A 17,042-nucleotide genomic window follows, 5' to 3' on the forward strand; every position below is an offset into this window, starting at 1 on the left:
ATTCGTATCCACGTTATTGCGAAATTGCATAGGAAAGCAGTCAGAGGTAATCGTGGGATAGAAGGCTGTAATTACAGACAGCGTGGAAGTCGGCTCCAGCCGATTAACAACCACTACACGTGTTTCACCCTACGTCACAGAGGGCTTTCTCAGGCACAGTGAATCGATATCACTCTAGAGATTCAGCTCTATTTACCAAGAGCCCCACAGGTGAATTGAAACAGCATTAATTGTTGCACATAGTAACAAAAGAAAAGAACCCAAATGTAATTTGATTAAATAGAACAGACTAAAATAGTAACAAACATTGTTGCTCAACCTGACATCCGTGATAAGCACTGATGTTTTTAAAAAAACGAAAATAGTACTGAATATACATATATAATTACATAGATATACACATAGCTGCCAGATAATAATAAACAGTCTGAGCCGGCATATGTGAATAGTATACTCCAATTGTAAATGGCATCCATATAGAGGATTCAAGGGACCTATCAAATGAGCCCATAGACAACAATATGGTAATGGAATAAAAATCAATATATCCTGATATGCACTTCAGGTCTGGTGGTATAAATAATATAACCCCATGTACCCTTCATACTAATATAATTATCCATTATTTTAAGTACTTAGAAAGGTAGAAAAAAATTAATTCTTCATTTAATCCAAATGGTTGCAATGAATTTAAATTATATATCCATCTGCATTCAGATTTTAGAAGTAAATTATCCCAGTCACCCCCTCTTTCACTGATGTCTATTAATTCTAGGCCCATGAATTTAAAATCATGTACACTGCTCTGATGTACCTCAAAGAAATGTCTCGCAACTCCACTGTCCTTAATTTTCTCATTGAGAATATCCCTTCTGTGCTCCTTCATGCGTTCCCTAAACTCTCTATAGGTTTTACCTACGTAAAATCTGGGGCAGGAGCAGAAGGCGACATAGACAACCCCCTCACTGCGGCATGTGATATGGCTCTTTATTCTATGGGGATGACCCCTGATATCAATCATCAACTGGCCCTTTAAAATATGTTTACACATTTTACACTTGCCACATTTGTAACAGCCTTCTTTCTTTTGGTGTTTCCCTAACCAGTCATTATTTCCTTTATAGTGGCTATGAACTAATTTGTCTTGAAGTGAGGGGGCTCATCTGGCTGTCATTAGGGGATGTCTGTGTCTGTAGTTAGAATATTCCAGTGTCTACATAGAACCTTTCTTAGTTCTTCCCATTCTGAATTAAATGTACTAATAAATCTAACCTCATAGCAGGTTTGTGTTTCCACTGTCTCATATAATATTTTTTTCACGTGGGGTTTCCCTCGCTCTGTGGTATTCCTTCTTAATGATTTTATTAGGATATCCCCTGGCTTTAAACCTCTCTTTCAGATCATCTGCATATTGTTTAAATGATAAGTCAGATGAGCAATTTCTCTTCTGTCTAAGGTATTGTCAATAGGGATAGCATTAATTTGGTGTTGGGGATGGTAGCTGGAGGCTTCAAGAAGTGTGTTAGCAGAAGTGCTTTTCCTGAATGTTTCTGTTACTCTTAGAGATTTTTAAATCTAAAAAAGCTAACGATTAATAGCTCCAATCAAATGTAAATTTAAAATTCCATTCATTATTGTTTAGTAGCTGCATAAATTTTAGCAAATCATCAGATGTGCCCCCCCCCATAATAGGAGGACATCATCGATATAGCGAATCCATAATATTATCGATTTATCATATTCTGTAGCGGCATCCAGAATATTTTCATTCTCCCATCTACCTAAGTACAGACATGCATAGGTTGGGGCACAGCAAGCACCCATTGCTGTGCCCCTAATTTGTCTATAATATTTGCCATCATATCTAAAATAATTTCTATTCAGAACAAAACTAAGCAAGTCTGTAACAAAATTAGTATGGTCAGTGAATTTAGGACCCCTTTGGTTTAAAATGTCCTTAATTGTATCAATACCTTTGGCATGAGGGATGGAGGAATAAAGTGCTTCCATGTCAATAGACACTAGAATTGTTTGTGGGGTTAATATCACATCATCAAGTTTTCTCAGAATTTCTGTAGTGTCTTTGACGTAGGATGGTAGGGAGGTAAGATGGGGACGTAGACACCAATCCAAATACTTAGTAACACCTTCAGTTAACCCCCCATGCCTGACACTATTACACTATTGGTCTGCCTTGGGGGGCAACTTCTGTTTATGTATTTTAGGTGTCGTATAGAAAGTAGGGGTGACTGGAAATTTAACCTGCATATAGGATAGTTCTTTTTTGTTTATAAGGCCATCCACTAACGCTTTATTGATATATATATATTGATTTATATATATATTTATTTAGCTTTTCCAGATTAGATAATGCATCCCAATCCCCCTATATTCACTAAGACTATGTAGCGTATCATGTATTTACTATGTAAATACAATGTAGCATATCATGTCCACCGCACATCGAACTGCTTGTGCAGTGCCACCACCCGGAAGATTCTTGGCCAATCGGCCGCTAGCAGGGGGTGTCAATTAGCCCAATCATATAAGATCGGGCGGATTGATGTCCACAGCCTCAGAGCAGATGGACAAGTTACGGAGCAGCGGTCTTTAGACCGCTGCTTCATAACTGCTGTTTCGGCGAGCCTGAAGGCTCGCGCGGAAACAGGGGCATCAAGCTCTATTCGGAGCTTGATAATTCGGCCCCTATAACCATTTTTTCAGTTTCTCTAGTATCTTAAATTCTTGTTATCCTATGGTGGTTATTCTATTCTTAGTAAATACAGACCAGTGAATAAAAGAATTTGGAGAGATTGGAGAGACGTACAAATTGCTTGGATAATGCACATTCATTCAAGTGCTAAAGAAAAATAAATTCTGATTCAAACTCTGCCACATGCTATATTCCATGAGCTGTAAAGAGAAGGATGTAAATGATAGTTTTGTTATTAGAAAAACAAAATTTTACGATGCACTGAGAACTTGCACCGATTATTCAGGGAACTTTGAAATGACATATTTTATTTATTTTGTGGATTTCAGTGTTTTTGTCATAGAGATTCCATATATTCACCCAGAATAACCTTTTAGTGAGATTTCACCATTCAAAAGTACCATCTGTACTTCTGGGAAAGGAGCTGTAGGAACCAGATGGAATATTACTAAGTGCTTCTTCAAGCCTCTGGTAGGGTGGTCACTCATTTGAAAGCGTTTATGTTCCTTAGCTGCAAGGCAGTAATGTCCTTTATGAATACTATCCAGAAACGCCATTTTACTGATACTAATCAGTTGTGTGTCGGAAATATAAAACATTGGATGGACCACTGGGTACAGCTGAGAATGCTTTAAACTAAGGAAAGTTCCATATCCTTAAATTTTAGGTGATAAGCTTTTATTGGACAGACTGTTAAGGCTAGTTTAGTTCAGAAAAAAAACTAGAATTTAATATGAGTCAGTACATTTTTGTTGTTGTTGCTATAATAAGTTGCCAGCTATATTTTTGCATTAAATGAATTTAAAGGGACAGTCTACAACTTAGTCATGTTAAAGTTTTACCTTAGATTAAGCTGCAAATAGCCTCCTGCACCTTTTCTATATCATGTATTTGGAATAGTAAAACAGTTATTTTATTGTTTCTGGCCACTTTGAAATGGCTGCCAAACTCCACTGGATCTGGGCTGCATGTGGCGTCCAATCACAAAAGACTCACTAGTTGGATTCAACAGGAAGCCAATGCTATTTAGCATTCTGCAGATGTAGCCCAGATTGTGAAGTCATCAGTGGGCAGAGCTTGGCAGCCATTTCAAAGTGGCCAGAAACAATATTCATTTTAAAATAACTTTTTACTGTTCCTGCTGCATTATATAGAAAAGGTGCAGGAGCCTATTTGCAGCTTAATCTAAGGTAAGACTTTAAGATAACTATGGTGTAGACTGTTCTTTTAAATATTTTGTAATGTATTACTGTCTAATAATGTTTGCATCAGCTGAAAATAAGCAGTTAAAGGGATATTGTACACTAGATTTATCTTTGCATACATGTTTGTGAACGATCCATTTATATAGCCCATCTGGGAGTGTTTTTGTAACAATGGATAGTTTTGCTTATTTTTTAACAACATGGTGCTGATTTTCAGACTCCTAACCAAGCCCCAAATTATCAGATGTAGATGCAGGCCTACAGACTACTGCTGCTCCTGTTTTTCTAAAGGGTCTTTTCATATGCATGGAAGGCGGGGGGGGGGGGGGGTAGTGTCTGCTCTTCCTGATTTCTCAGCCCCTTTTACTGGGTGTCCCAGCCTAACTTCATCAACAGTGCTAAACTGGGAGCTTCTAAGTAAGTTTTTAAAAGGTTTTATACTGGATGTTTAGATCAGTACCTGTGCATATTCTTCTTTATCATAGTGTCTATTACATGCAGTTTTATGAAAATCGGTGTACACTGTCCATTTAATGCCTGTTTACTTCAGTGGACAATAATTGAAGTTGCCACAATAATCTAATCAGTTTGAACAAGTAATCTTTTAACTGCTGAGTTGATAAGTGATGCTTTTGTGAGTGGCACTATATAGTTGTAAAACAAGATATGTTAGCATGCTGCCCTACTTTAAATCACTGCTGTTGGCACTGCATTGTTTAAATAACATGGGATAACACACCTCTCTATGATCACATTGCAGCAACATTTCATCACAGAGGGTTGGAAGATATGTCCAGAATTGAAACGCTGTATCTTTCCCCCACATTACTTCACTTCCAAGTTCCAACCATATGGAGTTAATTTTCTCAAGACTTAAGTCTGTAACAATATACTGCAGTATTCAAACAGTCTTTCTTCAGTTTGATATTTTGGTTTTATTATAATTTATTTCTTATCCATCCAACAAAATAGTCTTTCCAAGACTTTGATATTGGTTTCTTAACAATTGGAAAGAAGGCTAATGCCGCACTATTCAATACGTAGATAGTAAGAGGCTTTTTATATGTTGTGTTTCAGTTCATTTATTTACATTTAACATCATGATCCCTAACACGTATTTGTAATTGATCTATTACAAACAAATGCTGGAAAAGCCTACATTGAAATGGATATCTCAAAACTATTTTAATTAATTTTTATAGTCAACATGATTTTGGAATTAATCAAACTGTCACAATTATGTATAACATATGTAAGATTGCTTGCACAATTAATAGCCCACCCTGATGTTTCACAATAATAATGCTGGGTTAAAAAAAGTCAAAAGTTTGCTTATACCAGAAAAGTAGTTATTATTATTATTATTATTATTATTATCGGTTATTTGTAGAGCGCCAACAGATTCCACAGCGCTATTAACAAAGGCGGAGTACAACAAAACAATTATAGGGATCAAATGGGTAGAGGGCCCTGCCAAGAGTTGCACTGTTGTAGTCAGCTCTTAAGAAGATGATCTACAAACAGCTGGACTCTTAGGCTTACATGCTAAGGGGGTTCAGGGGATAGCAATGGGGGAGAGGAACTGGTATAAAGAAAGGTTAGCGTAGGTTGTATGCATCCCTGAACAGTAGAGTCTTTAGGGAGCACTTGAAGCTTTTAAAACTAGAAGAGAGTCTTGTGGAGCGAGGCAGAGAGTTCCACAAGATGGGAGCCATTCTGGAGAAGTCCTGTAAACGGGAGTGTGATGAGGTGACAAGAGAGGAGGAGAGTAGGAGGTTGTGAGTAGAGCAAAGGGGACGGGAGGGAGAGTATCTGGAGACAAGGTCTGAGATATAGGGGGGAGCAGTGCAGTTGAGGGCTTTGTATGTCAGAGTGAGAATTTTGTGTTTGATCCTAGAGGCAAGAGGAAGCCAGTAAAGAGATTGGCAGAGAGGTGTTCATTAAGGATTGTAAAGGAGCTAGGCGGTAGGTGGGGAGACCAGAGAGGACAGAGTTGCAGTAATCAAGGCGGGAGAGGATGAGAGAGTGGATTAAAATCTTAGTTGTGTCTTGTGTAAGGAAGTGTCTAATTTTAGAGATGTTTTTAAGGTGGAAGCGGCAGGCTTTAGCCAAAGACTGAATGTGAGGAGTGAAAGAAAGTTCTAAGTCAAATGTGACCCCGAGACATCGGGCATGCGGGGTAGGGGTAATGATGGAGTTTTCGACAGTTATAGAGAGATTGGGGGTGGAGAGTTTAGAAGAAGGGGGGAAAATAAGGAGCTCAGTTTTGGAGATTTAGCTTGAGGTAGTGAGAGGACATCCAGTTGGAGATGTGAGAAAGACAGTTAGTGACATGGATTAGCAAGGAAGGAGAAAGGTCTGGTGCAGAGAAGTAGATTTGGGTGCGGTTTGACAGGTAGGAAGAGAGCCACGAGAGGGCTGTGTCACATATCTCGAAGGATTGGAGGGTTTGGAGCAAGAGAGGGTGGTCAACAGTGTCAAAGGCTGTGGACAGATCAAGGAGAATAAGCAGAGAGAAGTGGCCTTTTGTTTTTCCTGTAAGTAGGTCATTGGTAACCTTAACAATTGCTGTTTCTGTGGAGTGATGGGGACGAAATCCAGATTGCAATGGGTCAAGGAGGGAGTTTATTGTAAGGAAATGGGATAGGCGTGCATAAGCTAGTTTTTCGAGAAGCTTTGATGCAAGAGGGAGGAGGGAAATAGGGCGGTAGTTGGATGGGGAGGTAGGATCAAGGGAATTTTTTTTGAGGATAGGTGTGACCAGTGCATGTTTCAGCGATGAGGGAAATATACCGGTGTTGAAGGAGAGGTTGAAAGTGTGTGTGAATATAGGAGTTAGATTGGCAGAGAGGGAGGGGAGTAGCTGTGAGGGGATAGGGTCAAGGGAACAGGTAGTGAGGTGAGAGCGCAGTATAAGTGCCGAAACTTCTTCCTCAGTAACAGGGGAGACTGAGCTAAGTTTAAGGTTATGTGGGTTGTGGTTGATTGAGAGCATTTGAGGGGGTGAGAGAATGGAATTATGTTGAGGGCTTATTTCATTTCTGATGGAGTTGATTTTGTTAGTGAAGTGGTTGGCAAAGTCTTGAGCTGACAGAGAAGTTGTATTAGGAGGTGGGGGAGGACGGAGAAGAGTATTGAAAGTGGAGAACAAACGTTTTGGGTTTGAAGAAAGATTAGAGATAAGAGTAGAGAAGTAGTGTTGCTTATGGAAATTAAGGGCAGAGTAGTAGGAGTTCAGCTGATTTTCAACATTACAAATTTATCTTGAACTCCTAGATTTTCTCCATTGCCGCTCAGCAGTACGGGAAAATCTGCATAGGTCAGAGGAGTATGCCAGGGCTGAGGATGAGTGTTTGATTTCCGAGCTATGGTAAGAGGGGCGAGATTGTCAAGGACGGATGTAAGGGTGGAATTATAGTGGCAGATAGATTGGTCAGGGCATGAAAAGGAGAAGAAGGATGAGAGGAGAGGTTTGAGGGAATAAGAAAGCTGTTGTTGATCTAATGACGTAATGCTTCTGTGAAGTTTGGTGTGAGGAGCAGAAGGAGGGAGAGTTGTAGGGAGGGATGATATGTTGCAAGTAAGGAAATGGTGGTCAGAAAGAGGAAAGGGGGAGTTTGTGAAGTTTGAGAGGGTGCATCGATAGCTAAAGATCAGGTCAAGGGAGTGACCATCTCTGTGAGTGGGAGAATCAGCCCATTGTGACAAACCAAAAGAGGAAGTGAGTTGCAGAAGTTGTTTTGCAGAGGAGGCAGTGGGGTTGTCAAGAGGGATGTTGAAGTCACCAAGAATGAGGGAAGGGGTGTCTGAGGAAAGGAAATAAGGTAGTCATGCAGCCAAGTGATCTAGAAATTGAGTTACTAGGGTCATGCCCCTGGTCATGTATGAGATTGTCTGGTGTCTTAAAGGGATATCAATTTTTTTTTAAATTTTTTTGTGGTCTAAATAGTAGTTTAAAAATTTACTACTATGTTTTCTTAAAAAAAAAAAAAGCTTGTGCAAGTGTATCCTTGATCACCAATAGTTTTCTTCTTCTCTGGTTTCTTTCGCAGCATCTCTTACTCTTGAACTGCTGTTTTTAAAGGGACATTGTACTGTAAATTTGGTTCTACTTTGAAGTGTTCCCAATGATCTATTTAACATTCTGGAATCGTGTTTTGAGTTGTTTACAAATCATTCCTTTACCATTATTTTGTCATTTAAAATAGCTGATTTTACCTGTTGAAACCACCGCCTTACTGAAAATATGAATACTTTAGTATTATCTATAGAAAAGCTAATAGGCAGCACGCAGCATTTACGTTCCTAGTAGGGGGTGCAAGAGATAGGTAAAACAATTGAAATTTTTTTATTTGCTCTCTCTAAAGGGCTCGATAATCAAAAACTCGCCAGCTTGGAGAGGAATCTTGCAAAATCTTTTTTGAGCATTAAATTACATATATGTGTATCTCCTTCACATCCATAAACCTGCATATCTAGATAAAAAGCTCTCAAGCTAACATTTGCCTTTCTAAATTTTTTGAGGGACCTCACAGTACTGAGGAGACATCTTAGATAATCTCACTAGAGCGGAGACCTTTACATCATCAGGCCCTAAATATTGACCATTGTATCAAATCAGATACATAGGGTAAGGAGGCATTAATCTACAGAGAAATGGATACGATTAGGGGATCTAATATTTCTTCAGGCTCAACCCATTTATATGGGCATGTTTTTGAGAACAGTGAATTGAAGCTTCAGTTTGCAACAGCTGCTACTTCCTATACAAAAATAAAGCGAAAGGAGCAATTTTCTCATACATCTTATGCTCTGTATCGTATCTTATATCACAAGTAATTGAGAACACATTAAGGGGAAATCAATTTTACAGTTAAATGTCCCTTAAAAATTACATAAAAAGTAAAACTGTGTTATTTTAGAATGTATATGATATAATGTTAGCATTATATTATATTTTGCATTGTCTTACACAACTACTTTCTAATGTAGCTGTCAGTATGTTTATTTTTTCTTGCTGTCTGACAGGTTGCTTCCTTTAAATACAGTATGAATAGAAGGTTAGATAGGAAAAACAATAGAGCAGTATCAGAACATAATAAGGCAATCAAAAAATATGTTTTATCCTCAAAAGCTCTTCATATGGTATTGGCCAAGATTTTTCAATGTTTTCCAAGTATGGGCTGTTTTGTGCCAATCTGGCAGCTGTGCAGTGCCCTGTAACACAGTGATACAATCCCAAAATCTGAGTGCCAGTTTCAATTATTGTTTGTGTTCCTTTATTGCCAATTTTCCATCCTTGAAAAGTGAAATGTACAGTTATCCAGATGTTAGTGATGCCATGGAAATATTGGTGCTTTCCCCATCTGTGGCATTTGTTTGTAGTCACAGAGGGTACCACCTTGTTACTTATTGAATTGGACAGTTTGGTATTTCTAAAGGCTGCCCAGTAAAATCTAATTTAAAAAAGGGCACATAAATGTCTATTTATTTTTGTATTTATTATTTCTTCTTGCATGTGTTTGCTTTAGCAAATTGCTTGTAGCATTTCATCCTAGCTGTCATGATGTGCAACAAGACACAATAATTTCCTCCTCTCTCATGATAGCAATAGAAGGCCAGGGACTTTGATCTGGACCTGTGGCTGACAGAGGGGCTGCAGTGTTAGTTCTCTTATCTGAAGTCTTATGTTGGCATGTGGCTGACAGAGGGGCTGCAGGGTTAGTTATCTTATCTGAAGTCTTATGTTGACATGTGGCTGACTTAGGGGATGCAGGGTTAGTTCTCTTATCTGAAGTCTTATGTTGACATGTGGCTGACAGAGGGGCAGCAGGGTTAGTTCTCTTATCTGATGTCTTATGTTGACATGTGGCTGACAAAGGGGCTGCAGGGTTAGTTATCTTATCTGAAATCTTATGTTGACATGTGGCTGACTTAGGGGATGCAGGGTTAGCTCTCTTATCTGAAGTCTTATGTTGACATGTGGCAGACTTAGGGGATGCAGGGTTAGTTCTCTCATCTGAAGTCTTATGTTGACATGTGGCAGACTTAGGGGATGCAGGGTTAGTTCTCTCATCTGAAGTCTTATGTTGACATGTGGCTGACTTAGGGGATACAGGGTTAGTTCTCTTATCTGAAGTCTTATGTTGACATGTGGCTGACTTAGGGGATGCAGGGTTAGTTCTCTTATCTGAAGTTTTATGTTGACATGTGGCTGACTTAGGGGATGCAGGGTTAGTTCTCTTATCTGAAGTTTTATGTTGACATGTGGCTGACTTAGGGGATGCAGGGTTAGTTCTCTTATCTGAAGTTTTATGTTGACATGTGGCTGACTTAGGGGATGCAGGGCAAATTCTCTTATTTGAGGTCTCATCTTGACATGTGACTGATAGAGAAGTTGCAGGGTGACTTAGTCTGAGATCTTATGTAGCAGTGTGGCTGACAAGAGCTACAGAGCCAGGAGTCTGATTTTAACTTGAATAATAGACCTTGCTGCTAACCCAGGAGCATCTTCTGGCCGTAATATTATTTTTATGGAGGACAGCTGATAACTCTAATATAAATGCAAAATAAGGCAACTAAAAATAGTGTAATTTTGTGCAAATTATACCATGTAGGCATAAAAACTATTAATTGCAATATGTAGGAATCATTGTGCTATTGGGTGGCAGCGTCTCTCATCTACCATATAGATCTCAGACATGTCTGTAAAAGAGTCACAGCTTACTTTTATTAACCCCTTTACATGTGTTTGTAGTTTTCTTATATTTTACTGTATATGTTTTAAGTTGTGTACTATATTTTCTTTCATTCATATTATAATTAAATAACAAAAGATGTATGTTAAGTCAAATGTGAACTAGCAGGAAAATGGAAATGTAAAATGTGAACTCTCACTCTCCCATATGCACCACTTTACCCACTTGCTCTTAGTTTAACAGGTTTTTGAGGAGAGAGCACAGAGTTAAGCTATAGTATATACTGTTGTCTTTCCTGATGAAATATTCTGTCTAACTTTGAAGGGATAGGAGATTTGTGTTTTTGGTGCCACTAATAACAATAATAATATGTACTTATAAAGCACCACTTATGATTTAGTACTTCAGATCAATGGAATACAAGATGTATCATATTATTGGTTTATAAAAAGTAGCCCAGAAAAGCCATGGGACTCTGTCAAAGACAATTTTCTATCCAGAGCAGTGGTTTCCAAAGTGAGTGGTACCACCCCTAGTGGTGGGATTACCGAGGGGGTTACCAATAGGCATAAAAAGTGGAAAGGAGGCACTGGGATTACCATAGGGTTTATTAGTGCAGTAGTATAACTATGCTACAAGCAAATAAATCACCTCCAGATTTCCAACAATGGTGATTTAAGACCTCTGCTAAGTAACATGAAAGCAGAGATTGAGAAACTGGTATCAATTCATCAAGCCCATCCATCGGAGTAACAGTTTTTGAACAGTTAATTACTAAATGGGGTTTATAAAACTATTGCACAATGGCTTTCAACTTTAAAAAAACTGGTATCAAAATATAAAGATATTGCATTTGTAATAAAGTTAATATATATATATATATATATATATATATATATATATATATATGTATATATATATATATATATATTAACATTTAAAAATATTTAATTGTTACTCCTTAAGATTGTATTGTGTCCTTGTATTGTGTTTATAGATTTAGAACCAATGGGGCAGTGACCTGAAAAAAGTTTGGGCGCCACTGATATAGAGGATATGGCATGGGAAAGTGAAACTATAAGTAAATGTGTCACTTTGTGACAAATATGATCATCCATGAGTATATGCAATAGAGAGATTGTGATAGTAAAATGGAATTTGTGTATGTTATAGACTTCTTAAACAATAATAATCTATTGCACTTTCATAAGTCTTTTTTTTTTATTTAATACAGATTATAGAACAGGACCCTGTTTCACTGTTGTGAGCAACCAGATGTGTCAAGGACAACTGAGTGGAATAGTCTGCACAAAGACACTATGCTGTGCAACAGTTGGGAGAGCCTGGGGCCACCCTTGTGAAATGTGCCCTGCTCAGCCACATCCTTGTCGCCGTGGATTTATTCCAAACATTAGAACAGGAGCATGTCAAGGTAAGCAGGCTCATGATGCTGATGAAAATGAGACTGGTTTAATCGAGTGACATTCATCTGGATAGCCTGTCCTATTTTTCTAGCATATGTGAAAAGAATGGAAAAACAGTGTCAGCTGCATTGCTTCACCATTGACTGAATGCATGATGTCAAAGTGAGTGCTTCAGTAACACAGGTCAGTTAGAGGAGCCAAAATCTTAATGAATTTCTCCCTGCCAAGAACTAAAAAATCTTTTAAATTCCTTCATTTGATCAATAAAATACAATATTTTTGTGTGTTTTGTTATATATGATCAGGTTTTAGTCAATTTCTGCACATAGCTGGGTGTTTCACATATCTCAGATGTCTAACTTCACACTTTACTGTAGTTGGGTTTGCATTTGGATAGAAAAAACACCAAATCCGCCCAGATGTTGCTCTCTTATTTTTTTGAGAATGCCTCCTGATAGAAAGGTCTGACACAGTTTTTGGCTTGTGGTCTAATACTTCCAGCTGTATAAATTCTTTTATTGTCTGGATGTCTGGCAGGAAGCAGAAGAAAGTTAACAGAGGCAGCCATATACTAAACTGTTGAGTAATCTAACTTTCCAGCACTGTGGGGGGAATTTTGCTAGCTTTTCACCGGAGTACAGAGAGCAGCAGATGTATTAGCATACTATATGAAGACAGAATTTAATTCTTGTCCGGTCCAAGTCACGTGTGTTTCTTCTTTATAATGATCTTTAACATAAGTTATACTATGCTAGAACATTTCTCACACTTCTGTCATGTTTTTTTGTACGTATGAATATTTACAACTTTGAAAGTATTCACGTTGGCTCACCGGCTGTGTGACGCAGCAGAAAATATAGCATAAGGCAGAAATAATATGGGATCTGTGATACATACACAGTAGAGCAAAATAATGCTTTCAGTTTACATCAATTCATCTGTATGTAATATATATATAGCAATTGTGTATGACATAAAATAAATACTAGAGTCCCATATAATGGAAGATGAAATGATGAATAAAACCCCCCAGAAGTGGTTGGTATTCAGGTCCAGGCAGCTGTCTGTGATGGATCGAGGCCACAATCCAAGATCAAATATCTGTATGTAATATAAAGAGACAGAAGCGCCACAAGACCTAGTACTGTAAGGAGGATATAAAATTCAATATGTAAAGTGTTGTACTCAGATTTAGGTGAGCACTCCCAATGGGGCAAAAGAGGCAGGCTGGAATCAAACAGTCACCCAGCAAACTGACCTCTTGTGTGAAAACAGCAATCTGTAGATAGGGTGAAAAAAGCAAACACACACGCCAACATGGCCTAGTACCGCATAACTGTGGGATGTATAGTATCAATAAGAATTGTACTCACATTTAGTAGAGCACCTCTCTTGGATCTAACAGTCACCCAGCAGACTGGCCTCCTGTATAATGAGCAACTCCAGAAAGTCAGGAAACAAGATGCAAATAATCCACAAATAGGTGATGCATCAACCCAGAATGCAGGTGATAATATAAAAGTATAGCAGCAAGTGGTAAGTATATCAAATAACTTTATTAAAATTCATTAAAACAAGCAACGCGTTTCTCAGCCAACTGGTGACTGTTTCATCAGGCTTAATACAAAGAATATAAAAAACTTGCTATATATATATATATACCATACAAAGTATCTAATACAATATAAAACACCTTATGTGGTTGTTAACCAATTAAACATCTCATAGCAACAAGATAGTAAACAAACAGAATGTGACATGATTTAAGCCATAATGCAACATGGTAGATACATAAAAAGGGAGGGGATTGGCAGAGTTACAATCCCCTCCCTATTCCTCAAATTATTGGCTTGACACTTATTGCGTCACAGATAGGGGAGGTCTTCACAATACGTTCTATATCACATGTTCGCTATAGCCTATGTGCACTTAGAGGTTGCACAGCTCCGACTCCGCACTTTCACTAAACTTTTATCGCTCCGTAGTAGACTTTAGATCACAACATTATTATAGACTATCAAAATAGTAACTGTATTTTACAACTATAGTGTCAAACAGTCACTATATCATGGCGATAATTTTAAACTGTAACTTGACACAGCGACTCTATGAGTAAGTAGCACACCTTGTTACCATATACGCATACACCTCTGGTTATGACTAGCTCTGTGTTTAATTAATTCATTTTTTATTAGGTCAGTCTTGAATATATATATATATATATATATATATATATATATATATATATATATATATATATATATATATAAAAGTTAGTATTATGTGTTCACCTCATTTGTACTTTATACTAATATGTGCGGCTATTTTTGATAGCAATAACTTCTGTTGCCCTTTTTTGGGGGGCAGTGTGTATAAACAAATTACATCGATCTATTAATTTCTGTTGAAAACACTTTATAGTGATTATTTATTTGATTTTTTTGTATCTACTATGTTGCATTATGGCTAAAATCATGTCACATTCTGTTTGTTTACTCTCTTGTTGCTATGAGGTGTTTTATATTGTATTAGATACTTTGTATGGTATATATATATAGCAAGTGTTTTATATTCTTTGTATTAAAGGGACACTGAACCCAAATGTTTTCTTTTATGATTCAGATAGAGCATGACATTTTAAGCAACTTTCTAATTTACTCATATTATCAATTTTTATTTGTTCTCTTGCTATCTTTATTTTAAAAGCAGGAATGTAAATCTTAGCAGCCAGGCCAATTTTAGGTTTAGCACCATGGATAACACTTGCTTATTGGAGGATTACATTTACCCACCGATAAGCAAGCATAACCCAGGTTCTCAACCAAAAATGGGCCGGCTCCTATGCAACACATTCCTGCTTTTTAAATAAAGATAGCAAGAGAACGATGAAAAAATGAAAATAGGAGTAAATTAGAAAGTTGCTTAAAATTGCATGCTCTATCTGAATCATGAAAGAAAAATTTTTTGAGTTTAGTGTCCCTTTAAGCCTGATGAAACAGCCACCAGTTGGCTGAGAAACGTGTTGCTTGTTTTTAGAATTTTAATAAAGTAAGTTTATATACTTACCACTTGCTGCTATACTTTTATACTATCACCTGCATTCTGGGTTGATGCATCACCTATTTGTGGATTATTTGCATCTTGTATCCTGACTTTATGGAGTTCCCCATTATACCGGAGGCCAGTCTACTGGGTGACTGCTAGATTCCTGCCTGCCTATAACGCACCAAGAGAGGTGCTCTACTAAATGTGAGTGCAATTCTTATTGATACTATACATCCCACAGCTATGCGGTGCTAGGCCATGTTGGCGTGTGTGTTTGCTTTTTTCACACAATCTACAGATTGCTGTTTTCACACCAGAGGGGACACATTGAAGGGGAGAACATTTAAGAGTACAATGTCCCTATTCAGTATTTAATTATGGGGGCAGAATAACCTTAAAATATGGTCTGTCTCCTGCCCTTTAGGACTAATGCTGACAAATCCTTATCTAACTCTATTATTATTTAATCTGCTATTTCAGAATCTTACCTGATAATATTTTTCACAACCATTAACACACTATTTAAATGGTTCTAATCATATACAGGTAAAAATTCCCAAATCCGGAATTCCAAAATCCAAACCTCTTCTAAAGTCCAAACTTTTTCACTAATATTTTTAAAAAAAATAAAATTATCAAAAATTACTATTTTTCCTGCCTGTAAGTCACAAAAGTATTAAAAAAATTATATAAAACTACATTTAGTTACACGTATAAGCTGTATTATGTATTATGTGAAATATTGGCTAAATGACATAAGATATTGTTGTTCACACTTGGGGGCCGAATTATCAAGGGCCGAATGGCCCTGAATACCCCTGTTTCCACGCGAGCCTTCAGGCTTGCCAGAAACAAGACCGCTGTTCCTTAACTCATCCGCTGCCTCTGAGGCTGCGGACATCAATCCGCCCAATCTCATACGATCGGGTTGATTGACTGCTAGCGGCTGATTGGTTGCAAATCTGCAGGGGGCAGCATTGCACAAGCAGTTTACCAGAACTGCTTGTACAATGATAAATTCCTACAGCGTATGCTGTCGGCATTCAGCGATGTCGGGCGGACATGATCGCTACAGCGGATCATGTCCGTCCAACAAATGATAAATTGGTCCCTTGGTTCCATCCCCTCTCCAAACTGTCCTATTTTAAAGATGCAAATATTCCAAAATCCAAACTATTCCAGAATTCAATCCTTTTCCAGTCCCAAGCAGTTTGGATAAAGGAGTTTCTACCTCTATTATGATTTATATTCTAGATCACATTTTTTCCAATGGAATAAGAGACATAGGACATTGAAAGGGACATTAAAACCATTTTGTTTTGTTTCATGATTCAGAAAGAGCATACATTTTTAAGGCAACTTTCCAATATATTTCTATTATCAAATTTGCTTCATTCTTTTTAAATCCTTTGGAATCCTTGAAGGAGCAACAATGCACTACATTGAACTTGCTGAACTCCTATTTGAGCCAATGATAAGTGGTTGAAAATTGGCATAGTACCATGTTTCATCCACAGTAGTTATATTTATCTTGTGTGTAATATCTTAAATTGTAATTCATCTTTGACATGCCAACATATGCATAATTAGGTGTAATGGGCAATATTTAATGTTTATTTTTTTGGGTGGCAGATGTGGATGAATGCCAAGCAATCCCAGGGATGTGCCAAGGAGGAAACTGTATAAACACTGTAGGATCATTTGAATGCAAATGCCCAGCTGGACACAAGTTCAATGAAATATCACAAAAATGCACAGGTAAGATATTTCCCTTATTGGTAATTATGGGATTTTTTTAATGAGCATAGTTCCAAAGTGATATAAATCTTTTCTTGTATTTGAAAGTGTACTTTGAAAATAATATTCAGCATTTAACATGCAATAGTGTTGTTTTAAAATGCAGGTTATATACAGATATACATTTCAAACGTCTTCCCCATATTCATAAATTGATTAA

The 17,042-nt window shown here is 37.5% G+C and overlaps 1 protein-coding gene across 1 annotated transcript in view; it reads left to right on the plus strand.

The window, feature by feature from the left end:
• FBN1 (fibrillin 1) overlaps positions 1 to 17,042 on the plus strand; it is a 244,697-nt gene that overhangs the window by 61,163 nt on the left and 166,492 nt on the right. The window contains 2 exon segments of the mRNA XM_053717459.1: positions 11,851 to 12,048; positions 16,718 to 16,843. Of these exon segments, the coding sequence (XP_053573434.1) occupies positions 11,851 to 12,048; positions 16,718 to 16,843 (324 nt within the window).

This window comes from Bombina bombina, chromosome 6 (assembly GCF_027579735.1).
Source record: "Bombina bombina isolate aBomBom1 chromosome 6, aBomBom1.pri, whole genome shotgun sequence".
In the NCBI taxonomy this organism is placed as follows: Eukaryota; Metazoa; Chordata; class Amphibia; order Anura; family Bombinatoridae; genus Bombina; species Bombina bombina.